The sequence below is a fragment of the Hippopotamus amphibius genome, chromosome 5 (assembly GCF_030028045.1).
Source record: "Hippopotamus amphibius kiboko isolate mHipAmp2 chromosome 5, mHipAmp2.hap2, whole genome shotgun sequence".
Classification (NCBI taxonomy): domain Eukaryota; kingdom Metazoa; phylum Chordata; class Mammalia; order Artiodactyla; family Hippopotamidae; genus Hippopotamus; species Hippopotamus amphibius.
This window is the reverse complement of record NC_080190.1, coordinates 174,363,585-174,388,229: the sequence shown is the minus strand read 5'-3', so window position 1 is coordinate 174,388,229 and position 24,645 is coordinate 174,363,585. Positions and strand designations below refer to the sequence as shown.

Sequence of the window (24,645 nt, the reverse complement as noted above, 5' to 3'; positions counted from 1 at the left end):
CGCTGGCGGAAATCCTGAGTATCCGGGGTCCTACGGCCCCACCCAAGCCTGCCTCCCTCCCCCACCAGGTGCCCAAGGATCCTGCGAAGCCCCAGGCCAAAGGCAACTTCTGGGCGGTCGACGTGAGCCTGATCCCCGCCGAGGCGCTACGGCTGCAGAACACGGCCCTGTGCCGGCGCTGGCAGAGCAGGGGCTCGAGGGGAGCCTTCGCCAAGGACCTGGGCCCCTACGTGCTGCACGGCCGGCCCTACCGGCCGCCCAGTCCCCAGCCGCCGCCCTGCGAGGGGTTCAGCATAAAGTCCCTGCTAGGGGACTCCAGGGAGGGGACGCCGCGGAGCAGCCCAAGTCGGTCAGGCTCAGTGCGCTTAGGGGCGGAAGAGGTACCCACTCCACTCCCGCCCTCTGAGAGGCCTCTGTGGCCCATCTGCCCCCTCCCAGGGCCCATGAGAGCAGAGAGGGAGACTTCCCAGGGTGGGAAAAGTAGACCCTCCCCCCTCTCTCCTGAGCCCAGAGCCTGGCCCCTGCACTTATTGCAGAGCACCCCAGACCCTGGGGGACTCTCTGGTGGAGATCACGGGCCCTCACTTTGGGGGCAGCTGCCCACTTCCTACTTGCCCATTTACACCCCCAACGTGGTGATGCCATTGGCCCCACTGCCACCCGCCTCCTGCCCCCAGTGCCCCCCCTCAACCAGCACAGGCTATTGGGGGGTGGCCCCTGAAACCCACGGCCCCCCAAGGCTGCTCTGGGATCTAGACGCCCTCTTCCAGGGGGTGCCACCCAACAAAAGCATCTATGACGTGTGGGTTAGCCACCCCCGAGACCTGACCGCCCCTACCCCAGGCTGGCTACTCTCCTGGTACAGCCTGTGAGGCCCCCAGGATGGGGACTGCTTTCCTCGCGCACCCTCTCCTGCCACCTTTATGCCTGTTGAGGAGAAAGCAAGGTGTGTGTGGCGCCAGCAGCGCTGAGACATGAGGCACCAGCCGTGCTGAGAGCCCACGTGTTTATTGGACGCCCACTTGGGCACCACCCGGCCCTGATGGTCAACCCTGCCTCCCCTAACCCGAGGCAAGGCTGGGAGGAGCAGGGCTCTGCTTGGAGTAGCCCTTCCTGTCCCCTTCCTGGTCCCACCTTCTCCAGCCCTCTGTCCATCTACCCATCCATCCATCCATCCATCCATCACCATCTGTCACTTCCCCTCCCTGGCTCCGGGCTGGGGGAGGGAGAAACCTAATGACGGCTCCCGCTTGAAGTCCTGTCTTTCCTCCACTGTTGCCTGGGAAGGAGGTAGCACCTTTTGGGGGAAGGGGATGGAGAATGGAGACCCTAGCTGGTTTTGATGGTGGTAGTGGGGAAGATAACAGTAAAGGAACAAACATTTTAATGCAAGTCTGATGTTTGGTGACGGGGTAGTGACTCTGCTGGCCACTTGGCCAGGGTCTGCCTCCAGGGCTCTGGGATCCCCTGCTGTGCACCGCGATAACAGTAGATGGTGATAAGGGGCTCAGGGCCTGGGCCAGTGGGGCGGCGGGGGTTGGGTAGGGGGTGATCATTACCCCAGGCGGAACACTCCTGCAGGGGAGAAGGGAGTGGATTCTGGGAGCCTGGGGGGCAGCGGGCCCCCAGAGATCAAGGAGGCCACGGGGGAATAGGGACTTTGCTGCCTCTGCCGGCAGAGACGCGACCCAGACTCTTTGGGCAGGACTACGACGGAAGGTCCTCTGGCGGTGCCACGGCCGAGCTGGAGCCGCTGTCCAGGCCGGGGCTTGGAGGGCTGCCGGGCGACGGCGTGGGGGTGCAGGGGGTCCCAGAGAGTGGTGTGTCGGTGCTCAGGGAGGAGGGCGTCCCGGAGCGCGGGGCCCTGTGTGGCCTCGCCGGACCCAGCTCCACTCGGCCCACTCGCTCGGCGAACTTGAGCGAGCACACCGTCTCGCCGAGATCCTCGGGCCGCGTGGAGATCTGTGGGGAGCGGCGCTGGTGGGCGGGCCCGGTGGGCGGGGCCTGGCATGCAAACTTCCCTCCCGCCCGCCGCGGCCGCCGGGCCCCACCTGCAGCAGCAGCACGGCGGTGGCGCCGGGGCCCAGCGCGGGCTGCAGCAGGCGCGTGAGCTGCGAGTCACGGAAGGGCACGTGTGGCCGGCGAGCCCGCAGTGCGGCCATCACGCCTCCCAGCGCCAGCAGCGAGCGGTTGATGGTCCGAGCCTCCCTCAGACGTTGGGCACTGTCCCGGTCTTCACGCAACGTGCCGCCCGCCCCTGCCTTCCAGGCGCGCTCGGACCCAGCCAGGTCCACCAGGTGCAGCGTGCCTGCAGGGGCGAGCGAGCCCGGCTTGGAGGGAGGCCGGGTCTCCGGTGCAGCGAAACCCCCCGCAGGGCTCAGGCGCCGAGTTACCTGCGGTGCCGGGACCGCGAGGTGGGGACGCCGTGCGCATCGTCAGCGTGACCAGGGCGTGCGAACGAGAGCTGTGCTGGTTCATGGCGGTGGCGGCGGTGGCCCGGTTGCTCTTCCCCAGGCTCAGCATCTGGAGGATGGAGGCCGGGGCTAGCATGCTGCCGCGTCCGCACCCCAGGTGGGGTAGAGAGCGGGGGCTTGGAAGACTAGGAGGCCCCACCGGGCAGCCTCACCTGGTGCAGCGCCTCCAGGTTGGGCACGTCCCAGTGGGTGAGGCCGGCCACCTGGATTCCCCCCTGGCCTGCTGGGCCCTGCCTCACTGCCAGGCGCTGGGGAGGCCCTGGCGATAGGAGGTCCCTGGTGGAAAAGGGGAAGGCTCCACTGGGGGTTCTGGGGGGGCTGAGCCAAAAGTAGGGGCCAGGGATGGGAAGGAGGCACCAGTGCAGCCCTGACCTGACAGCCTCATTGTAGATCTCCACCATGCTGAGGGTCACTCGGTGCTGTTCCCCTGTCCCCATCTCCCGGAACAGGGACTGCAGTGCCCTAGGAGCTATGCCGGGGTCCTCAGGAGGGCCCTGGGGATGGGGCGGGGTGCCTCATAGGGCTCACATCCCCGCCTCCAGCCCCAGGAGCCACCCAGACTGCCCCCTTCCCACCTCCATGCTGTAGGTCTTTCCTGTCCCTGTCTGACCGTAGGTGAAAATGCAGACACTGTAGCCTCCAAGGCAGGACAGCACAGCCGACTCCAGCTCCCTGAAGACCTAGGGATAGGAGGAGTTCGGAGGGACCCTAAGCCCCAGGACCTGGAGCAAGGTGTGAACAAAGTTTTTGATTCCCCTGGGAGGAGGCTGGCTCTAGGGAAGCACGGTGGAAGGGTGGATCTCCCAACATATAGAGGAGGCTCCCTGGAGAACATGGCATTTGCAAGAATTTGCCAGGCGGAGAAGGGAAAAGACATGATGGGTAGTGGGCACAGGCGATGCAGAGCACTGGAGTCCTGACGACTGACCGCCTGGGAGGCTGGGGTGCAGCAGTCATGAGCCCAGACCCTGGGTGTGATGGCCAGGTTCAAACTCTGGGCGTGACTGGAGGCAAGTCACTCTTCTCTTTGAGATGAGGACTGTGGTGACGCCTGTTGTGAGGACTGAGTGGTAACGCGGACCAAGAGGGCTAGGGCAGCCCTCGGCACATGAAGGATGAGCCCAGAGGGTCCCACAGGTGTGGGGGTTGGTGGCAGCAAGGATCCTGGAAGCTGGGCCCTGGGAGGGTGCAGACAGGCAGGTGAAGGGGAGATGGAGCTGGGACTTGTGTCCTTTTGGCAACTAGACACCAGCAGCAGTCTTTTGAGCAATGACACGGCCAGCTTTCATGCCCAGAAGGTGGCCGGTAGCGGAGCGGGCTGTCAGTTCTGTTTGAAATGTTGGTTGCCAGCCGCAAGGGCAGAATCCAGAATTGCCAGTGAGGTCACTAAGATTCCATGACTAGAAAGGAGCACCGGAGGTGCTGCTTGCAGAGATGGGGAATATAGGTGAGGGGGCTCCATGACAGAGGCCTTTAGCTCTTTCATCCACAATGGGACGACCCTGTTTAGAAGGGCTACCCAAAAGACAGTGGACAAGGGGTCCCTGTTCAGTGCTGCAATTGGGATGGAGACTGAAGACAGAGTGGGGGTGGTGTGGGGGTAAGTAAAGGTAGGTAGAAAACACCTACGTTCCTCTGGTGCCCCAGGAAGTGGGGGAGGCAGCCCTGGCCACCTGCCAGGCACTCTCATCACAGTCTGTCCCCAAGAGGCCAACACAGGTCTGGGTCTCTGACAGCTCTGCCCCTCACTTCATTCCCTCCAGGCTTTCCGCCTTGTTTCCTGAGCTACCAAAGCTCTAGTTGCAAGGTTTGTATGCAGTGGAGATGGTGTGCAGGAGGCAAGGTGGTGGGGGAGCTGGGGCTCAAGCCTCTGCTTCTCAGCCCGCTGGATCTGGCAGGAGACGGGAGGAGGGCAGGATCCAGGCAGGACAGTGGGAGAGCCTGGAGGCTGGAAGCTCACCTGTGCCTCCCCACTCTCCTTGGCCACAAAGCAAGGAGGGGTACCCACCCTCAGAGCTAGACAACTCTGGACCCTGGGCCAAGGGAGTGGACAGCCAGAGAGGCCTGGGGGAAGGAGGTCACAGCTCGGACCTCACAACAACAGCACCCCAGCCATGCTCCACAGCCACTGAGCCATCATCATCTCAAACGTGTTCCTTTTCCTCAGTGTCCTGGCACAAAATTACTTTCAAAAACGTTCACCTTCCTGTGTAAGCCGTAACGCCTGTCTCCCCCGGCCCGCAGAGTCTGGTGGGGGGACGCAAGGGGAGAGCCCCGGAAGGAAAGCAGGCGCCCAGCTGGGATGCCAGCCCTGCCTCCCACACCCTCCAGCTCCCTTCTCTCTCCTGGGAGGGCGGACACATAGGAGCCTTCTCTGGACTCCAGGGGACTGAGTGACCGTCGACACAGATGAGAGGGTGGGGCATCACCTCCTCCTGGCTGGCATGTGGAGGGAAGACCCAGTCCAGGTGGAAGCGACGCTGGTGTCCTCGATAGCAGGTGGTGACAGTGCCACCCGGGCCAGGCTCTAGGCTCACCAGGCTGGAGGGTGTCCCTGGCCTCAGCCGACATAGCACACGGATGTTTCCTGGGGTACAGATCAGGTCGTGTGGCTGCCTCCCAGATCCTGATGTGTGCAGCCTCCACCTCTGCCGCCCCAGCCCTCTGCTCCCCAAGCTGGCCATACCCTTGAGCTCCAGCAGCCGCCCCGGGCATCCAATTGGGGGCCCCTGCTGTGCCTCAGGGAGCTGAGTCCCAGCCCCTCCAGCCGACAATGCCCCCAGGGCCCAGGATACCTGGGGGAACAGAGATGTGAGGAAGGTGTGGTGGCTAGGAGGGGAGGCAGCGGAGAAAGAGCTGTGGGGGAGGTGCTGAGGGCAACATCCACCACGTGGCCCCCAGCTGTGGCGATCCACAGCTTTCAGTGGCTTCAAGCCCTGGGGGCACCATTCAGTGGGCCTGGGATGGAGCTCAGGGACTGGAGGAGAACCGTGGGCTTCCTGGCCATCCTGGGAGGGATTCCCTGTCACTCCCGTTTGCAAAGAGCACCGCTGTTCTGTTTCCAGAACCTACGATCTCCATTAGACCAGACAACGCCCTGGGGCTGGAAAGGAGGGGAGAACAGGGGTTCCCCAAGGGAAGGCCAGTGACTAGGCTGCCCAGAGAGCAAGTGCAAGGGAGAGGAGCAAGTAACCCTGACCTGGCCCCGGGCTTCTCTCAGCGAGCCCTGGCAGCTCTGGGTAAAGGTGCTGACCAATCCTCGGAGGTCCCCACAGCCCTGACGCAAGCTGGCCATGCGAGCACGAAGTCCTGGGGGTTGGGGTGGGGGAGGCTGTTGTGAGGGCAAGTCCAGGCCCCATGGCCTTCCCGTGAGCTCCGCAGCCCCAGCCCTTACCTGCCAGCTGCCCACGCATCTGCTGCAGCTCCCTCCTGCAGTTCTGCTCAGTCTCCTGCTGGAGCTGCCGGAGGGCCCCCCGAAGGCCCTGCAGCTGCACCTCCTGAACCCCTAGCTGGCCCACCCAACCCCACCCCTGTCACTGAGGAAACAGGCACTTACCAGGCTCTGCCTCAGACACCCCCTGCCCAGTGCCCCAGACTTCCCACCCCCGGGCCCACTTCCCACCTGAACTCGGAGAGCTTCTGTGGTGTTCTGGGCCTCTTGAAGCCGACCCCGGAGCTCCAAGAGTGCCTCTGCATCCTCCTGCTCCTGCAAGGGGAGTGGAAGCCAGATGAACTATGGAGCTGGGAGGGAACTCAGAAAGGAGCACTTGAACTGCCCCATTTTACAGATTAGCAAGTCAAGTCGAGAAAGGCTCACAGAAGTAGTTACAGATCCAAGCCTCCCAATCCCATGTAGAGCTGCTTTTCCCAAGTCCCTTTGCTCTCCTGAGGTCCGTCACTGAGAGGAACCATGGAGTGAAGAAACGGGATTCTCCCATGCGCACCAGTCTCCTCGACAGGGCGACTGTGCACTAGCTGCCCCGCAGTCCGCGCCCCAGGTCTGAAGGGTCAGAGGGGGGTCCCTGCCTCTGCTCCAGCCAGCACGAGGTCCTGAGGACGCCCGGCAGTGTTGCTGGAGACCAGGTGTGCGGGAGCCCCAGGCTGCAAAGACAGTAACAACTGAGGAGCAGGATACCTGGGGGGCGCTGGTTGGGGGGGCAGGGCCCCAGTGCAGCAGCAGATCCCGAGTGAGGCTCAGGCTCTGTTTCAGGGCCCTGTTCTCCAGCGTCAGATGCTGAACCCTTTTCTCTGAGTCTGTCGCTCCCTGGGGGAGAAGGAAGCCCTCAGGACTCACCTGCGGGCTGAGACCCTCTGCAGCCCCTTCCTACAGCCTCCACCCCAGCAGCCTCACCACCCCCAGGCGCAGCTGGCCCAGCTCCTCCTCCTGCAGTTCCAGCTGCTGCTTCAGCTCCTCCAGCTGGAAAGGAAGGAAAAGCACCTGGTGGAACACCTCCTTCCAGTAGCTCCCAGGCCTCTGCTACCTCCTGGACCCCTCACCTGCCCAAGGACGAGCTGTTCCAGCCGCTGCCAAGCACTCTGGTCCTCTTCCAACTGAAGAGGCTCCTGCCCTTGGCTCTCGCTCCTTGGTGAAAGAGACGAGCTTTCTTCTTGGGACGGGGATCCTGGGGTGGGTTGGACCCAGTTAGAATGAAAAAGCTCTCTGGCCTGAAGGATGGGGCACCTGACATCTGGTGGACGTCATGCCCTGGACAAACTCCCTCTTCAACTCACTACTTCTTACGCACCAGCAGGAGTGGGGGGCTGCACCCCTGAGGCTGGCTGCGTTCCCTGGGGCAGGGCCTGCCTCCCCCTGGGACTCCGAATCCATGCCAGGAGGGCCAGGAGCTGACCGGTCACCGTCAACAGTGGGGGAACATCGCCAGGCTGGAAAAAAAAAATACAAATCATAAGTGGAGAAGAATGGGGGCCGGGTAAAGGAGATAGAGCAGTACAGATAGAGATCAGAAAGCCTGGGGAGACAGGACAGGTCACCGGCGGCGTCGCAGCTCTGCTTACCTTGCTCACGTCGGGAGGACTCCCAGCGCTCTCTTCCGCCCCCACCTGGGCGGAGAGGAACTCAGCAAGACGCACGAGCGCCTCTTCCAGGGAGACCTCGGCCGGGCGGCCCTCCGCTCCCCCTTCCGGCCCATCCTCGGACTCCGGGCGGCCTGCGAGGCCAGGGGGTGGCAGGGGTGGGCGTGCTGGCTCACGTGTAGGACGCCGCGCCACGCCCCGGGACCTGCCAGAAGCCTCCCTCCCAGGGAGCGCACGGGCACCCCCGCATCTCCCGGGCGGCGGCGCTTGCTCGTGGGCCCGCAGACGCGGCGCGCCCGACGCACCAGCAACACCTACCGACCAGGCCGGTCAGCTCGGTCCACAGGTCCGCGGCGGGCTGGCCGGGGCGGCGGCGGCCCCCGGGCTTGCAGCGGGCACTCTAGGGAGGGAGGGGGAGCCGCTGAGGAGCGGCCGGGCAGCCTGGGGCTCCCTGCCTCGCGGGCTCGAGCCCGGGGGGCTGCAGCCGGGCCTCAGCTTCCAGCGCCAGAGACGCGCTCGGCGGCACGGCCCGCCCCCGCGTCGGCGCCTCGGGAAGGGGGTCGCCGGCCGAGCTGCGCCGCCCCCGCTCACCTGGGCGGGGTCCCCAGGGTCCGCGGCCGCCGCGGCCCCGCCATCCCTGCGGAAGAGGCTGTAGAAGATGTAGACGAGCAGCGAGTAGAAGGCGTACATGGGAGCGCGGGGCGGCAAAGGGCCCAGCTTCGCGCCGCCCCGCGTCCCCGCGCCCGCCCGCCGCCCGCAGAGCCCGTGCGCATGCTCCGGCGGCCGCCCCCTCGGCACGGCCCCGCACCCCGCTTCCAGAGTCCCTACCGGTCCTCGGCGAGGGACCCCGCGCGGCGGCGCAGCTCCCGGGCTCGGCTCCGCGGAGCTCGGCTTGTCTTTCCTCCCGCTGAGTCCTTGGCGCCCCGACCCCGCCCCTCTCCCCTCCCCCGGGCCCGCCCCTCTCCCCTCCCCCGGGCCCGCCCCTCTCCCCTCCCCCCGGGCCCGCCCCTAAACACCCTCCCCTCCCCACCCCTTCCTCCACCCCTCTCCCCTCCCCTCCCGCCCCCTCCTCAGCCCCTCCCCCAAGGCCCCGCCCCTTCCCCACCCCGCCTCTCACTGTCCTTCCCCTCGTCCCTCCTTCCTCGAGCCCCTTCCCTCCCCTCAAACCAGTGAGGCGGCGCGCCCAATACCAAGCAGAGACCCCTCCCCCTAGCCCCGCCCACCCCTTACGACCCGGTCGCGCTCTACACAACGCCCCGGCCCCGCCTCCCCTCCCGGCCGCTCTAGCCTCCACTCCTCTCGTTGGTTGGCGCGGGGCCGCCGCAGGCCGGGCGCGGGAGGCGGGGTGGCAGCCGGCGGGCGGCGCGGTGCGCTGGTTCGGGCCTCCGGATCGACGCTGCACCGGGGTCGCGCAGCTCAGCGGTCTCTAAGTGCCTGCGCCGTCGCTCTTTCCGGGCCGGGTTCCGAGGACGGCGCCCCCCTCCCCCCAGGCCCTGCGCCCTGTCTTGGGTTCCAGGAGACCAGAGCTAACGCCCACCCAGTCCAGGCCCCGCACCGCCGTTTCCCGTCTTTTCCCGGCCGATTTAGGTTCTTCTCTCCCAAGGTTGCGTCCAGTGGCCTCAGGGCTCCTGCGAGTTTCGGGTGAGCCTATAACAATATTTAGCAATGCGGCTCTGGAACCTGGGAGTCCTGGAGAGACACCCTTAAGGCTCCCTCTCGGCGGCTTCTACGTTCTTCTCCAAAGTTGAGGATCGCTTTCCTGTCCCCTCAAGCTCACTATCGCCCGAGGTATCATGGCCCCCAGGCCAGGGGGCGAGTGGAGCTCCGCCCTGTCCCACCTGGCGCTGGGAGCAGTGTCTCTGCATGCAGCCCTGAGCACTGCCCAGGTGAGTACACTGGGGCCGGGGCAGGCGCGTAGCCCACTTTCAAATCCCAAGAGGGTGGTGGGAGGTAAGTGTGGGGGCCAGCCTTCTATGAGACCCCCAGGCCTTTCCCTGCTTAAAGGAAGGTCCTGGCCTCTTTTTCCCACATTTCCCTTCCCTGTGTTGACAGGCAAATCGAGGGGCCGCTGCTGGCTTCCTGCTCCAGGCCCTGGCTGCTGCCACCAAGCTGGCCCCAGGGCTGGGCACAGATGAAGACTGTCTTGCTGGCGCCTGGGTGGCCACTGTCATTGGCCTGCCCCTTCTGGCCTTCGATTTCCACTGGGTGAATGGGGACTGCTCCTCTGCAAACCTGCTCCTGGGAGGAGGCATGGTGTTGGCAGTGGCTGGTGAACACCTTGGCGCTGAGGGCCGCTCTGTGGCTGGTCAGGCGGTGGTGCTGGTGGTCGCAGTGACCATCCTCATTGTGGCCGTTTTCACGACCAACACTTACGGGATGTGGGGGGGGGTGGTGCTGGGCGCTGCAGGCCTCCTGAGCCGGCTGGAGGAGGACAATCTGCTGCTGCTGCCAAAGGAGGACGTCTGTCGCTGGGCCCTGGCTGGGGGCAGCTGGGCCTGCCACCGGGCCCTGCATACACAGCACCTGCAGTGGGAGTGATGCTTGGAGACAGCAAGGCTGCCATCCTCCCCCATCACAGGCCTGCTCCTAGGGCCTCCTCCTCTAGGGATAGACTCTCCTTCCTCCCAAAGCCAGCTTGCTGCAGAGTGACGGGTCAGGGGACAGAGTCTGGGCACTATCTCCTCCTCCAGCTCTATGTGAGGACTTGCCTAGACCAAAATGAGGGGGACTGGGTCCCAGCACGTTTTGGGGCCTGATTCTGGGCAGACAATGGTGGTGGATCCAGAAGGAGGCTTGGTCTCTAATAAACCTTAGGGATTTAGCAGGAGTATGGACTCTGCCTATTCTTCAGTCGGATTGAGGGGTCCTCCAGTGAGCCTTCTAAGGCTCCTTGGGCAGCAGCTGGTTTCCCTGAGCAAAGGAAGGCAATGCACTGGAACCCGCCCCGGGGGGCTCACTCAGCTTGGCTGCTGGCACCTTTGTCAGGAGGGCCCAGACTGAGAAGATACAGGAGCACTTGCTCTCCTGGGACACGGTGGAGTTCTGAATATCCTTGCAAGGTCTGGCTGGTGGCTCTCTGGGACAGTGACCTTCACCGGCCGCTGGCTGGGGGGGGGGGGGGGATAAGGGAGGGCCGTACCACAGCTGTTGCCAGAAATGTACATCCCCTCCCAGGGCTGACTCGGCCTTTACCCGTTTGCCCTCCGGCCTGTGCAAGACAAGTCCTGATTTCCTAAGACCCTCGCTTTCCTCAGTGGACCTCTCTTCAGCTCCCAACCCCAGGATTAGAAAACGGGATTGGGCAGAACAGTGGGTTAGATTCTGGGTCCAGAGTCCTCCCTTGGGGAGTCCCTGCGCTTGCGTCCTCTGGAAGCGCATCTCGTCCCGCACAGGAGGAAGAGGTGGCCGGCGAGCCAGGCCGTAGCCCCGCGCACGCAAGCCTGGGTGTCCGGGGACAAAGGCGCAGACACATCCGGACGTGGGGGTCCAAGGTTGCCCTGCCTCCCCGGGGACCTAAGGCGTGTGGTCCCGGGCCGGACTGGGGGGAAGCACCCCGCTCACGCGGGACTCCAGGACTCCTCCGCCCGGGGGAGCGCCCCTCAGCTGGTCGCCCGGGGCCCCGCCCACCTTCTGCAGGGGCGGCCCTCACGCGCGCATTGGCTCTGGCGGTCGCGCTGTCTCGCCCGAGCGGCCCTCCCATTGGCCTCTTGCAGCTCACGTGACTGGGAGAAAGAGGGGGCGTAGGCGGCGGCGGTGGGGGAGCGCACAGCGAAAACAAAGATGGCGGCCGCGCCGGGGTCGGTGGCCGTGGCGGCTGCGGGGCGACGCGCGGGCCGGACCCACTGAGGCGGCGGCGCAGGGAGTGGGGCCGCGGGGGCGCGGCGGCGGCAGCGAGAGGGCGGAGGGAGCGCGCGGCGCCCCTAACCTCCAGCCGCGGGAGCGCGCCGGCACCCGCCCGCCGGGCCGGCCGGCCGCGATGTCCGGCGCCGAGGAGGCCGGCGGGGGCGGCCCGGCCGCGGGGCCAGCCGGCGCCGTGCCGGCCGGGGCCGGGGTCGGAGCCGGGGCGGCCGCGGGGCCGGCGGCGGCGGCGGCGCTGGGCGAGGCGGCGGGGCCCGGGCTCCCGGACGAGGCGGGCCTGGCCGGCGCCCGGCAGCTGCAGGAGGCGGCGGGCGACCCCGACGCGCCGCCCAAGAAGCGGCTACGGGCGGCCGAGGCGGCCGAGGCGGCGGCGGCGGCGGCGGGCAGCGGGAAGCTGGAGGAGCGGCTCTACTCGGTTCTGTGCTGCACGGTCTGCCTGGACCTGCCCAAGGCCTCCGTGTACCAGGTAGGGCCGCCGGCCCGACCCCGACCCGGCTCGGCTGCAGCCCCGCCGCGGCCGGCCCCCCGGCACCGCGTCTCCTCGGAGGCGGGCCCGAGCCCTGGGCGCCCGGAGGTGGGACTCTGGCGCCTGTTCGGAAGCTGCTCAAACTCGTTCTCCGGGGACTCTCTTGTTTCCGGCTCTGATCCCCCTTTTTTCTCTTGTTGTAACTGCCCTTATTTCCTGATGGGAACCTCCCGTTTCCCACTTAGGGGGCCCTTCTCTCTCCAGGTTTCCCCGCTGCCGCTTTCTCAGCACTCCCCAGCCCACCCTCAAGCTGACCCCAGAGAAAGCTGGCGATACCTGCGGGCGCTCCTCCTCGCTTCCGATCCTGCGTCCCGCAGCCCTGAGCTCCCTGGGCTCGGGGAGCCCTTGGTCTTTGCTCTTCCTCGAGTTCCTTCTCAGTTCTATTGCAGACACACCCCCGGAAGCCGTCTTCATGTTCTTCCAGTATGGCTGTACCCTTTAGAGTGGAAGCGTCTCCTTCCCCTGGTCGTTTCTTTCTGGAAGAACGTTGAGAAGGCAGGGGCTCACCTCTTTGCCTTCCGCCACTCCTTCCCCTCATTCCTGGTCTGGATGAGCCACCCCCATCAAGCCCCACAGCCCGGGTCCCTTCTCCAGACCCAGGTCCAGCCCAACCCGGTGCCTTCTGGACACGCTGTGCCTCAGGCTGGGCACCCACCGCATCCCACCTCACCCACGCCAGGCCTGGCTTCCTAGGCTGCCGGTGCTTGGGGAAGTCTGTCCACTTCCCTTCTATCTGCAAAGCCAGCCTGGTGGCTGGACTCAGAGTCCTTAACCAGCTCAGGGCTGCCAGAGAGGGTACTTTGCCCAGGGGGTCCTTACTCGTGTACCATGTAGCAGCAGGGTCACGCTCTGGTCCCAGGGTCACTGCACAGTGTTCTGCTTTCTCCATGGTCTCTCTCCACCTCAGCCCTCATCTCTGACTACACCCCCGCCCCCCGAGCCCTTGAGAGGAATGAAACAGGCACCCTGTCACTTTTCTTTGCATTTACAGGAGCTGGGCATGGCTGGTGGGGCCTTGTGCCCCACTGGGAGCCGTGGTGAGAGGGCGGTTTTGTAGTAGGCAGTGTGAGGGTAGTCGGGACAGCCGTTCCCCGGCCTGCAGGTCTCCAGCCTTTCCTGCCCTGGTATGCGGTTGCTTGGGAGGATTCCAGTGTGCTGGGTGATGGAGGGAGAAAAGAAGAGGCCTTGGTGGGATGTGGACTGAGTTCCTTCGGCAGAGGACACGGGCTTTCAACCCACCCTCTTGGGCTTCGGGAAGCTCCTGGCCAGAGGCCCTAGCTTGGCTGTACCCCAGGCCACCTGGCCCAGTGTGAATTGGGGTAGCACTTCTCATAACCCTGTCAGCCTTGGGGGTGCACCTCAGGACTTGTCCTTTCTCTGACTCTTTTTGCTTGTCCATGACCTTTTGATCCTCCCAAAAGGACCCTTTTTTTCTTGGGCCTTGAGTGAGAGTCTAGGAAGCCAAGCCAAAGGTGGGGGGGGGGTCCCAGGGGAATTTGGGGGTTCCTTGGCTCCCCTCGTGTGAGTGGGCTGAAGCTGGACCTGGCGTGGAAACAGGCCATGTGGTGCCGGCTCTTGGTCCACTCAGCACAGAGAGCTGCATTTCTACCTCTGCCCGGAGCTGCTGGTGACTGAGCTTCTGAGCCTGGCTGGTTCAAACCGGTGGCGCTGTGCTGGGAGCTGAGCTCTGTTCTGGGCCGACCGGAGGCAGGCGGCTGAGCAGCTCTAATGGACAATGAAGGTGCTGGGGCCTCCTGGCCTGTGGCCTTCCCCGTGGCCTAGCGGGCTCTGCTCGGTGGCTTCCCAGGGAACTGGTCTGCTAAGCAAGGAGAGCCCACCTAAGCTGAGCTATAGGTTCTGGCACCAGCCCTCCGCCCCACCTCCGTTTTTCCCAAGTGACACCCGGGCCTTGGCAGGGAGTTGATTCCCTCTCATCTCTGGAGGCTTGGAGAAAGCTTTAGAGCGTGTGATCAGTGGGAGAGCTCTTGGCTCTAGAAGGGTTGGCTGGAGCCCTGCCACAGTTGAGAATGTGCTTCGGCTCCTGGAAGACCTACCATGGGACGGGGTGCACCGCCATGCCCTCCCTGGAGCCTGGGGTCCAAGGGGAGGCTTCTTGATGACTGCTTGCTGCGTGCCGTGGTCCGCGTCACCCTCCCAGCCACCCTGGATGGGGACAGGGATGGGGGCAGGGCCTGCCCCGTCGCCTGGTTGGCATCAGAGCTGGGTTTGCTCCCAGGAGGATCTGGTCAAGGACGGCACGGGTCCCACTTGCGCTGCCTCGAAATGAGTGGGTGCAGAGCCCTGTGCATGTCCGTGGTTGGGGCCCACTGCTCCCAACACGTCTTGGCTTGGGCTCAGCCTCTCCACTCCTGCTGGCCTTCTTTGGTGAGTCACGTTGTTGGGCTGTCTCTGGTGGCCATGCCTCGGGTGTGTGGTATGTTCTGCTCTCTGTTCCTACAGGCAATGTTTTGCCTGACCCCACCTGGATGTGTGGCCCGGGGCAGGCCCCAGCAGTGCCGTGCATCTGAGGGCTGTCTCAGGTGGTACCCGATTCTGGGCTGACGAGGAGAGCCCGTGACCCTGCCGAGCCCTGTGTTCTGTGCCTGGCCCTGGGGCAGCAGGGGCATCTCCACAGGCCTCTGGGTGTGCTGGGTGCACAGTAACTCGAAAGCTTGCTCTCCGGCCACCAGCCCCTACCTCCGTGCCTCTAGGGAAGCCTGGGTGGTGGTGAGAGCAGACACCGGCTGCACGGTCGGGCTTGGTCACCTCCCTGATTGGAGACCCTGGCCCCGCAGTGTCAGCTCCGCTGTGGGCCCTTTACGTCACACCACTGGGTTGGGATTCTTGCTCTGGTGTCACACTAGGGCACTCATGCAAGCGGTTCTCACCGTGGCCTGTGTTAGGTCAGGTCAAGGCTACAGCAGGTACGGCAGGTGCCGGCTTTTATGTTCTTTGTGTGGGTGTTAGGTGTATCTTTCGTGACTGGCTTAACAAGGCGTGCAGCCACCTTCCAGGGTGCTGGGTGGGCACGGCAGCGGGCAGCCAGGTGGGGGCAGGAGGGCTGGGGGGTGCAGCAAGGACACGCACACGGGAGCCCGGTGGTGGAGGCCGCAGCAGGCAGGTGTGCTGGTACCTGCCGTGCGTGCAGCCCTGTGGCCCCAGGGCAATGCGACCTGCTCTTCTGCATTCTCTGGAGGAAGCAGAACCTTAGGGGGTGGTGCCTGGAGGGGCGCAGCCACGCCCGATTCCTGACCCCCGTCCGAGACTCTCCCCCAGCCCTTCACGTGAGGTGGGCCTGGCCCTGAGCTGCAGACCCGCATCGGGGGGGAGGAGCCACGGAGCCCTCCCACCCCCGTCGGTTCTCAGCCAGGAAAGCTCCTGTGACCCCCGTCAGGGTGGAGGCGCCGTCAGGGGTCCTCTGTCCTGGGCTGTGGCACCAGCTGGCCTTCCAGTCCCTGTGCCCACGCCTCTGCCTCAGACCTGAGCCCTGCCCCCCCAGCCCTTTGCTCTTGTGCCCCTGCTACCTGGGTGCCCTCTCTTGTCGCTGCCCCTGCCCACTCCTGCTCGTGGGCCCCACGGAGGCAGCATCCAAGCCGAGGTCATCTTCTCTCCCTGCTACAGGATGCCTGTCCCGTCCCACCTGCCTGGGCACCTGACACCATCTGCCCCGTGGGAGGATTGAGGGTATCCTGCTGCACCTCCTGCCCCGCCAGGACTCAGCTCAGCCCAGGGGGCTTGGTTACCTCGTGGGCAGTCATGTGGGTCACAGGCCCAGGAAGCAGGGATGGCTCCATCTGTGCCTGGGCCCTGGCCAGCGTGCGTACCGGCCTTGGGGAGCCTCCGCGCGTGCTGTCTTGTCAGCGCTCACCTTGCCTGGTGCTGCCCACTGTTTAACGTGATGTTTAAGGAGTCTCCACCGGGGCTGCCCGGCTGCGTGGCTTGGGGCCCTCTTCCCCAGCTCCGAGACCGTGGCTGGGTCGTGCTTTGAGAAAAAAGCTTTGAAAACGTATCTGTTTAGCTATCCAAAACAAGGACGGAGAGGAGAGCAAGTTTCTGGCCTCTGACTAGATCGGATCTTGTGCTTTTTGCCATTCAGGTTACCTTTTGATTCAGGCAGCACTTGGGTTCTGAGCAGGCGCCTGACTGCAGGTTTGACGGGCCCCCACCCGAGTCCCTGAGTCCCAGGTCCCCAAGTCTCAGGGTGATGTGACGTCAGGAGCTGCCGGCCCAGAACTTCACCCCAAAACCTGGTGGAAGGTTGGAGTCCTGGCTTCCCTGAGACAGCTGCGCATCTCCGACGCTACCTGGTCCCTTCCAAGCCCCTTGATGAGAGAGGTCGCGGAAGCCTGGGGCTGAGTGTACAGAGGTGTGGGGTGCTGTGAGGCCTGCTGGGCCTGGGGAAGGGGGCCCCCAGCTGGGCTGGGGGGCACTTTTAGGGTGGGTGCTCCGCTGTGCTGTGGAAGGTGCGCTGCTCACACGAGTCTGGGTGCCAAGCCTTCCTTTAGTGGTAAAGAACAGAATTTGGGGGGCACCCCAGGGTTTGAGGGGACCATGGATTCCAGGCCTAAAAGGCCCGCTGATCAAGGACTTGGCCCCTAGAAGCTGGGGGGCATTTCCTAAGACCTGCTCTTGTCCCAAGGCTCAGAGGCCAGGGCTCCTCCTCAGGAGTCCAGATGGTTCGTCCAGCTCCCCCGGGGAGAAGCTGGTTCAGGTAGCAGCTCCAGCCTGCACAGCCTGGGTGCCCTGGCCAGGCAGACGGAGGGGCTGCTGGGCGATGTTCTGGGGTCAGGGACACATGCCCACTCTTGGGCTTGGGTGGGGGCACAACTTGGTGGGGTTGGGGAACCCAGGGGTGAGGGAGGGGGTTTTGTGGAAAGGCTTGTGCCTGGAGTCCTTCCTGCGGCTCCCGAGCAGGGGCTGCACGAGGGGCCAGCTGGGTTCTGCTGGGCGATGACCGTGGTGGTGGCAGGCATTCGTTCTGTGCCGCGTGTGTGGTGCTGTCCTTCCTCTTCAGTACATGATAAGGACAGTCCTGTCCCCGTTGCCTGTTTTTTGGGGTTTTTTTTTGGCCGTCCCTCGTGGCATGCAGAATCTTAGTTCCCCGACCAGGGATCAACCCTGTGCCCCCTACAGTGGAAGCACAGAGGCTTAACCACTGGACCGCCAGGGACGTCCCCTTGTTGTCTTTTGTGTCGGAGAAAATTGAGGCCCGGAGAAGGAGGTGGCCAGCCTAAGGTCATACTGCTGGTGCCCTGTGGAGTCTGGCCAGCCTCTGTCCTGGGAGGGCCTGGGAAGCCCTACGGGATCCTGGGCCGTGGAAGCCCTTCCCTAGTGCTCCCTGTCACCAGGATCCTCCCGGCGGGTGGGGGGGAGGCAGCCCAGCCTGAGTGCTGCAGGGACGGTGCCTTGGGGTCCACAGGCTCTGGGGGGCATGGCCCTGGCACGCTGCTCTCTGTCAGAGGCTTGGAGCCCAGCCAGTGCTGTGCCAAGCCCGACCCCTGCAGAGGCCGGGTCAGTGCTGCCCTGGGCCAGAGCTGGGTCTTGCTCGGGAGGCCGAGGGGGACCCTGGATGGCGGGGAGGGCTCTGGAGCGTGGTGACTGCCCTGCTGTGGACAGAGCCCCCCGGGCTGGGTGTGTGCTGGGGCCGAGACTGACCGCCCGGTGTCCGCCCAGAGAGCATCCCTTGGGTAGCCAGTAAGGGACTCGCTGCTTGCGGACGTTGGCTTGTCCCTTGGCCAGGCTGGCTTTATTCAGAGTGTCTGGCTGGTTCACCGTGTTCCCACTCAGAGCTGAGCTGTTGGGGCTGGAGGGGTGGTGCCCTCGCTTCCCCAGAGCCCAGCAGAGGGCAGGTGCTGTAGCGCGGGAGCCTGTCGGGTCTGGAGGCTCCGGGAGGGTGGGAGTCCTGTAGCCCGCAGGTTCTGAGGAGAGGCCTGCTGGGGGCGGGGGCCACACGTGCGGGTCAGCCCGTCCTGCCCCAGTGCAGTGGGCTCTCGGGGCAGTGCTGGGCGTGCGCAGTCACACACTTGGCAGCCTCGGGTCTCTCAGGAGGTCCCAGGAGACTCCATCCTGAGTCTCTGGCCCTCAGGCCCCGCCCGGCCCGCAGAGACGGAGGAGAAGCCAGCTGGTAGAGCTGGTCACACAGAGTAGTGTGGGGTCCCTAGGCCTGGGGCGTGGGGGGTGGGGCGGGCTGGGGAGGCGGCGGCCTGGGTGTCCTGCCTGGCCTCCTGACTTGGGGGTTAGGCAGCGGCTGGGACCGCACCGAGCGTGGTCCTGCCGTTTCCGGCCTCACTCCCAAGCAGCGCCCTGAAGCGTTCTCCTCCTGTGAATACGTGGTCTGGTCGGCGCGGACTGCCTCCGTTTCTGCCTTCTAGAAGCCACAGCAGTCCTCCCCATGGGGTTGACGCAGGGTGGAGCCAGGCCCACTTGCGCTTAGGCCCTCAGCGGGGGCCTTGAAAGCGCCCGGGACCTGGGCCCTTGTTCTGCACCTCCCACAGGGTGGCAGCATCCTGTGGCGCGGTGGCCCCTCACCCTCTCCTCCACTCCTCGCGTCCCTGGCTTCTCCGCTGACCGCGGGGGGTGGACGGGGCAGGCTGCTTTTCCACCCTGACCGCTCTCGGGACCAGCCTCGCTCCCCCACCCCCAGCCAGCCTGCGCGTCCGGAGCTGCCAGGCCCCCTCCTCGTCGTGCGCGTTGTAACTCTGACCTGACTTAGAAATTGAGAGTGAGCGCCGCTGATGTAGGGCATTTGTGTGGGCCTGGATTCTGTGAATGAGGCCTTTGTCCCCGGCCCCAGGTTGACCCTCAGCACATAGGTCCCATCACTCACGAGACCCCAAGCGTGGCCCACGGGCGCGAATTGTCCACTCAGCCTCTTGCGGCCCTCAGCTCAGGGCGCGCAGACCCCTGCAGCGGTGCGACGGAAGCTGTGTGTACGGAGGACCCCAGCGTGTGTGGGCCTGGCTTGGCAGGGCCTTGTGAGTCTCTGCTGCACTAGATCCCACTTGCAAAAGGGTCCTGGGCCCCAAGGAAGCCTGTGGAAGCACTGCCTACCTGCTTGCCCTCGGCCACGGGGCATCTCCAGTGTCCAGATAGGTGCCTCGCGGGGCTTGGGGGCACGCACTCCCACCAGTGTTCCCCGAGCTCCGAGACCGCTGTGTCTGTCCTGCAGGAAACAGCTCCTCTCCTCTTGCACCTCTGGTTCCCGTGTGGTCTCTCCTCCCCCAACCCCGTGAGCCCCTGCAGGCCCAGGCCCACAGCCCACTGGTTGTCTCAGCGGTACCAAGTGGGTGCCCCGGAGGTGTGTGGAGCCAGTGAGGGAGCCAAGGTAGCTGAGCCAGCGGCCCACTGTCCACATGCCAGGGTCCCCGGCAGGAGGGGCAGGTCGCGGATGGCAGCGTCTGGGCCTTGGGTCTGCAGGCTCAGCGAGGGAGGGGTCTGGCTCCTGGGTCCAAAGCCAGCAGCCCTCCCACAGGCGCACGCTGCCCACGTGCCCTGTCCTGGGCCCAGTGGGCCTTCCTGCCCGCCACAGCTCTGTGCTGCCAGCCCTTGGGAGTGCCCCCTGCAGGAGCTGCGCTGCAGGGCGAGTGGCAGCTACCTTCTCGGCCCAGGAAGCCAGAGGGGCGGGGCCGGGCTGAGGGTGCGCCCGCCTCCTTGCGGGCAGCTGGCCGAGAGCCCGAGTTGTGTGGGTGTCCCCGAGTCAGGCCCTGTGGTGGACTCTGGGGACAGTCCCCGGCCCCTGGATAGGAAAAGCCCTGGTGTGGCCCACCCGTTCCCCGCTGGCAGGCTGCCACCACGAAGAGCCTGAACCTTTGCTCCCAACGAGGGTCACCTCGAGACCCGCCCTCCCCACGGGGGCCCCTGCTGGCCATGTGCACGGGGCTCTGGGAGGACGGCACGGCCCTCCCTTGGGAGTGGGAGCGGCAGTCGGTGCTTGGCAGGCAGCAGCCCGCCCGTGGCCCCTGCAGCCGCGGCCCCCAGGAGGGGCCTGCAGTGGGGCGAGTGCGCGTCTGCGTGGTCCAGCAGGTCCATGAGCTTCACCTCCCTTTCCTTCTCCGCAGTGTACTAACGGTCACTTGATGTGCGCTGGCTGTTTTATCCACCTACTAGCAGATGCCCGGCTGAAGGAGGAGCAGGCCACGTGCCCCAACTGTCGTTGCGAGATCAGCAAGAGCCTCTGCTGCCGCAACCTGGCCGTGGAGAAGGCCGTGAGCGAGCTGCCCTCCGAGTGTGGCTTCTGCCTGTGCCAGTTCCCCCGCTCCCTCCTGGAGAGGCACCAGAAAGAGGAGTGCCAGGACAGGTATGCGCCCGGGCTGGCTGGCTGCCTGCCGGAGGCCGGGCTCCGCACACACCACCTGGCAGCGACCTCGCGGGTCCGGCTCAGCACCGAGCGGCTCAGCACCCGGGCTGCGGTGGGGGCGGGCGGCCCCACGGACAGGACGGGGCAGGGCGGGGGGACGTAGATCTGCAACTGGCAGTGTCTGGACGTCACCCTGGCCCTTCAGGGTTCTTAGTGGTTGTGTGGTGGCTTCTTTCGTAGAGACTGTCCTTGGTGTCCCTGGGCCAGGAGAGTGTGGCCAGCAGAGGGGCTCTGGGAGTGCAGTGTGAGGCGGCACTGGTGCCCCAACTCCCACCCCAGGGGCCAGGCCACCAAGCCTCCCCTGGAGTGAAGCCATGCAGGGCCCAGGATCGTTGTGGAGAGAGGCCCCCAGGCAGTGGGTGTGGTGGCGTGCACACACACAGCCCGCACATGCCCTGCCCCTTCTCAGGCTCTCACTGCTGCAACCCCTTCCTTGGGGCTGGCACGCAGGGGGCATGTCCTGCAGGGAGTGGTTCGTGTGATCAGGGCTGGGTGGGGGCCCACCTTGGGAGGACCACTGGCACAGCCCCCTTCCACAGGGCACAGGTGTGACCGCAGTGCTCGCCTCCTCCCCAGGGTGACACAGTGCAAGTACAAGCGCATTGGCTGCCCGTGGCACGGCCCTTTCCACGAGCTGACAATGCACGAGGCCGCGTGTGCCCACCCGACCAAGACAGGCAATGAGCTGATGGAGATCCTGGACGAGATGGACCAGAGCCACCGCAAGGAGATGCAGCTCTACAACAGCATTTTCAGCCTGCTCAGCTTCGAGAAGATCGGCTACACAGGTGAGGCGCCCTGCCGCCCGCTGCATGCCACACAGGCTGGGGGCGGGCCCAGGGGAGCCATGGGCTCTGGGCAGTGGGCACAGGCTGCACCAGATGGCCAGGCTCTGGACAGGCTCCTGGTGAGTGGGTGGATGCTTAGGGGAGGAGAGGGGCCGGAGCCTGAGCAGAGGATGGGCCAGGCAGGACCCTGGGGGCATCTGCATGGCTCTCACAGAGGCCCTTCCCACCTGTCCTCCCCACCCCGGCCCTGCTACCCCAGCACGGTGGTGTCCTCACTGCATGGGGCTGCACAGCCTTGGGGCTGTCGGGGTCTAACCGGAAGGTGGGTGTGTCTTGGGGGCTCCGGGAGCTGAGGGCCTGCCCTGTGGAGCCAGGGGCAAGAAGAGCGCTCGTCGTGTCAGGTCCTGCCTCCTGCAGGCAGTTACTGCAGTGACTGCAGGCTTCCTGAGGCCAGTGAGAAGATGGTCAGGGCCAGGGCTCCAGGGCGAGCTGAGGGCGCCCAACTCAGACTGCGGAGCTCGGAGCGGATGCCCGGGGATGGGCAGGCTGGACTGCGCTCAGGCCCACTGGATCTCCTGGCCACACCACTGCCTCTGGACGTGCTGGGGAGCAGGAGTCAGGCCAGAGCCTGGTCTAGACACAGAGAATAGCAAGAAGCCCCTGCTGTCGCTGGAGCTGCTGGGGGCACTCTGGCCCTGTACTGCCTGGCCCACGCCAGGCGGCCGGCTCGCAGCGTCAAGGGCAGTCACAGGCAGCCAGTCAGACCGTGCTGCCCGGGCTGGGCCTCGCTAGGGGTAGGCCTGTGGAGGCCCAGGAGGCCGAGGGCTCGGGCCTCAGCCGCAGAAGGCCACGGCCGCTGCTTAGTCGTAGCCTCGGCTGCCCCAGTGGGCACCGTGCCACAGACAGGCCAGGCCAGGCCTGGAGAGTCCGGGCGGACCGAGGTGTCGTGACTGCGGCCCTGGCCAGGCAGGGAAGACTGGCCACCTCTGCGGAGGGACTCGCCGGCTGTGGGCCCCGGGCTCTGCTGAGAGGACTGTGTGACGGCAGTCGCCCACGGACCAGCGGGCCCTTCAGCCGGCCGGCAGAGCCCGGCACCAGCCACGCAACGGCGTTCCACCTCAAGGCCCAGTGTGGGCTCGGGGGCCACGCGCCAGCCTGGCCGCTGGCTTTTCTGGCCGCTCTGTATCGGAACCAATAAAGTGCACTTGTTCACAGAACTGCATCCTGTCTGTGTGTCTGCTTACCCCGGGCCCCTGGGCGGGGCCTCTCCCTCTGCTGGGCCCCGGGGAAGGGCGAGGAGGGCGGCCAGCCGCTCAGCGCGCAGCCTCTGGGCTCCCTGCCGCTAACGCGTGTCACTTCTGTTTGTAGTTGTTCCCCAAAGCTTGCGTGCGCCTCCGTTTGCCATAATTGCGTTTGATTTGCCTTGTGACAAGTAGAGCCCGCTGTGTCCCGGTAAGTTGCCGTCCTCCCTGGCCGAGCCTGCGTCCTCGGCCGGCTGGGAAGGCGCCGCCCCCGGCCCCGCCCGCCCTGACCGCCGGCCCCCGGCCTGTCTGTCTCCACAGAGGTGCAGTTCCGGCCGTACCGCACGGACGACTTCATCACGCGCCTGTACTACGAGACGCCGCGGTTCACGGTGCTGAACCAGACGTGGGTCCTGAAGGCGCGCGTGAACGACTCGGAGCGCAACCCCAACCTGTCGTGCAAGCGCACGCTCTCCTTCCAGCTGCTCCTCAAGAGCAAGGTCACGGCACCCCTGGAGTGCTCCTTCCTGCTGCTCAAGGGCCCGTACGACGACGTGAAGATCAGCCCCGTCATCTACCACTTCGTCTTCACCAACGAGAGTAACGAGACGGACTACGTGCCGCTGCCCATCGTTGACTCCGTGGAATGCAACAAGCTGCTGGCCGCCAAGAACATCAACCTGCGGCTCTTCCTGTTCCAGATACAGAAGTAGGCGGCCCCGCGGCACCATTGCCCATCTCAGCCGAGGAGGGGGAGGAACAGAAGCGAACCCTGGGACGTCTGCATGTGTGTGCGGGGGTGGGAGCGCCCCCCTCGCCCTCTGCCCCACCTCCCCATCCCGGGCACCGGAGGCCGGGCCACCGCAGAGGAGACGCTGCTCGGGGACCCGAGGGGTGTGGCGCGGCGCGGCAGCCTGGCCCCACCACGCAGGAGGCCGCACGCCGGGCGCACACGGCCCCTGGGCCGGGCTCGGGGGCACTGACCTCTCAGACGGCATATTTGATTGCAATTAAAAAGGCACCCTTGTTTCCTACTTTCTGTTTTGTTCGAGGGGACGGCATGGCTGTGATCGGACAGAACGGGGTCTTCGGTTTGGTCAGGGATCAGAGCCCTCCCGTCCCTGTGCCTGAAGCGTCACGTGCGCCCCCCACTCCACCCCCCGCCAGGAGAGACTTGGCATCACTGCTCCCTCTGTCACAGGCCTGGGGGGGGACGGGCGGGGTCGGGGCTCTCAGAGGCCCCAGCACACCCCACCCCCGGCTGCTCCAGGGAGGCGGGACTTGGCCACCAGGGCTCAGCGGACTTCTCGGAATGCAGGGTGATTTTCTGTCTCTTTCCAGGAAAAAAATTAAACCCTTTACAGACTCTTCTATAAGTTATGCAAACTTAGCAAGAGATTATCTTCTGTGTTCGGCCTCAAGGACTCTGTCCCTAGGCTGTGAGGACAGCTCTGGGGTCAGCTGGTGGTGAGCAGGCCTGGCTGGGTGAGGGTCTGAGTGCCCCGGCCGCCCCCATGCTGCTCTCGGGGGCCAGCTGCTGGCTGTGCGTCCAGGGCTCTCTGTGGAAGTCGAGGCTGGGCAGCGTGGTTTCTCACCCAAGGGAGGCGGGCCCCCCGAGGTCTCACAGGGGGAGGAGCCCAGCCTGGGGACCCCGGGACCTTTGGAACCTATGGGGGAAGGGAGAGTGTGGGCCCCTGCTTAGGAAACAAGGCCCTTCTGCAATAGCTTCTTGCTTCAACACCAAAGAACGGTCTCTTTCCCCTCGGCCAGGCTCGCCCGTGCTCGGAGCAGCCTGTGCCAGCTTGGCCCCCGTTGCCTGGGCCCTGCAGGCTCAGTGGGCAGGGCGGCCCCGGACTGTCTCTGGGGGCTTCTCTCTCCTGGCCCTCGAGGTGGGAGCCGAGAAGGGGAGTGACGGAGCTGCGGGGTACAACTCGAGCCTCAGCCCAGTTCCTAGTGGCCGAGGTGGCCCTCCCAGGCAGGCAGCTCCGGGTCCCCCCCTCCTGCAAGGCCGACTCAGCTTGGCTTGCCCTCTGCAGGGAAAGACCCCACCGCAGCCTCAGCCCGTCCCTATGGGCGCCTGACCCAGGCACGCCCTGGCGTTGTCCCACGGCCCTCGGGGCTGCCCCTGCCTGCCTGTGGGTGCAGAGGATGACACTCAGGGCCGCGTGGGCCAGGCCTCCTGTGTATGGGATGGCACCGTGTCACCACATCGGGTCTCTTGGGGACGGACACCCTCTCTGGATTCCTAAGTGACCATGTGGTGAGCAAGGCCAGGACAGGGGTGGGCTCGTCTGGCTGTGTGGGTCGGGAACCTGTGTGAGACTGAGGCAGCAGGGGAGCTGACCCCCGGCAGCTCCCCGGGGTGGGG

General features: G+C 65.6%; 4 protein-coding genes across 10 annotated transcripts in view; 3 read left to right on the top strand and 1 right to left on the bottom strand.

The window, feature by feature from the left end:
* FOXH1 (forkhead box H1) overlaps window positions 1-998 on the top strand; it is a 29,419-nt gene extending 28,421 nt beyond the window's left edge. For both annotated transcript variants that reach the window (XM_057736857.1, XM_057736856.1), the window contains one exon: window positions 69-998. In XM_057736857.1, coding sequence (XP_057592840.1) covers window positions 69-872 — 804 coding nt within the window. In that variant the 3' untranslated portion in view covers window positions 873-998. The remainder of the gene's footprint in view (window positions 1-68) is intronic.
* Window positions 745-8,430, bottom strand: KIFC2 (kinesin family member C2). Of its 4 annotated transcripts, XM_057736756.1 has the most exons (18): window positions 8,100-8,430; window positions 7,827-7,908; window positions 7,491-7,642; window positions 7,220-7,358; window positions 6,972-7,096; window positions 6,826-6,891; window positions 6,610-6,738; window positions 6,097-6,180; window positions 5,869-5,983; window positions 5,674-5,783; window positions 5,161-5,269; window positions 4,904-5,061; window positions 3,050-3,154; window positions 2,847-2,968; window positions 2,627-2,750; window positions 2,394-2,523; window positions 2,052-2,308; window positions 749-1,962 (listed from the first exon to the last, which is right to left on the bottom strand). In XM_057736756.1, the coding sequence occupies exons 1-18, from the start codon at window positions 8,196-8,198 to the stop codon at window positions 1,708-1,710; spliced, it is 2,361 nt and encodes a 786-aa protein (XP_057592739.1). In that variant the 5' UTR covers window positions 8,199-8,430; the 3' UTR covers window positions 749-1,707. The 4 variants fall into 4 exon arrangements, with proteins under 4 accessions (XP_057592738.1, XP_057592740.1, XP_057592739.1 ...); XM_057736755.1 differs by having other exon boundaries at window positions 745-1,962; window positions 2,627-2,968; XM_057736757.1 differs by lacking the exons at window positions 5,674-5,783; window positions 5,869-5,983 and having other exon boundaries at window positions 745-1,962; window positions 2,627-2,968.
* Window positions 8,431-9,009: 579 nt separating this feature from the next.
* On the top strand, window positions 9,010-10,046 carry TMEM276 (transmembrane protein 276). The gene is made up of 3 exons (XM_057736906.1): window positions 9,010-9,149; window positions 9,281-9,394; window positions 9,561-10,046. The coding sequence occupies exons 2-3, from the start codon at window positions 9,302-9,304 to the stop codon at window positions 10,044-10,046; spliced, it is 579 nt and encodes a 192-aa protein (XP_057592889.1). The 5' UTR covers window positions 9,010-9,149; window positions 9,281-9,301.
* A 1,211-nt stretch (window positions 10,047-11,257) lies between these two features.
* ZFTRAF1 (zinc finger TRAF-type containing 1) lies at window positions 11,258-23,311 on the top strand. 3 transcript variants are annotated; one of them, XM_057736861.1, is made up of 4 exons: window positions 11,258-11,832; window positions 19,950-20,188; window positions 20,825-21,036; window positions 22,599-23,311. In XM_057736861.1, the coding sequence occupies exons 1-4, from the start codon at window positions 11,485-11,487 to the stop codon at window positions 22,988-22,990; spliced, it is 1,191 nt and encodes a 396-aa protein (XP_057592844.1). In that variant the 5' UTR covers window positions 11,258-11,484; the 3' UTR covers window positions 22,991-23,311. The 3 variants fall into 3 exon arrangements, with proteins under 3 accessions (XP_057592844.1, XP_057592845.1, XP_057592846.1); XM_057736862.1 differs by lacking the exon at window positions 11,258-11,832 and adding an exon at window positions 11,955-14,277; XM_057736863.1 differs by lacking the exon at window positions 11,258-11,832 and adding an exon at window positions 18,892-19,216.
* The last annotated feature ends 1,334 nt before the right edge of the window (window positions 23,312-24,645 follow it).

Excerpts from the sequence above, each read along its gene's own strand:
- ZFTRAF1 (XM_057736861.1), top strand. The coding sequence starts at position 11,485 with ATGTCCGGCGCCGAGGAGGCCGGCGGGGGCGGCCCGGCCGCGGGGCCA. Across the intron at positions 20,189-20,824 it reads AAAGAGGAGTGCCAGGACAG|GGTGACACAGTGCAAGTACA; the intron begins GTATGCGCCCGG and ends CCTCCTCCCCAG. Across the intron at positions 21,037-22,598 it reads CGAGAAGATCGGCTACACAG|AGGTGCAGTTCCGGCCGTAC; the intron begins GTGAGGCGCCCT and ends CTGTCTCCACAG.
- KIFC2 (XM_057736755.1), bottom strand. The coding sequence starts at position 8,198 with ATGTACGCCTTCTACTCGCTGCTCGTCTACATCTTCTACAGCCTCTTC. Across the intron at positions 2,309-2,393 it reads TCGCGGTCCCGGCACCGCAG|GCACGCTGCACCTGGTGGAC; the intron begins GTAACTCGGCGC and ends TCGCCCCTGCAG. Across the intron at positions 1,963-2,051 it reads CCGCCGTGCTGCTGCTGCAG|ATCTCCACGCGGCCCGAGGA; the intron begins GTGGGGCCCGGC and ends CGCTCCCCACAG.
- TMEM276 (XM_057736906.1), top strand. The coding sequence starts at position 9,302 with ATGGCCCCCAGGCCAGGGGGCGAGTGGAGCTCCGCCCTGTCCCACCTG. Across the intron at positions 9,395-9,560 it reads CAGCCCTGAGCACTGCCCAG|GCAAATCGAGGGGCCGCTGC; the intron begins GTGAGTACACTG and ends CTGTGTTGACAG.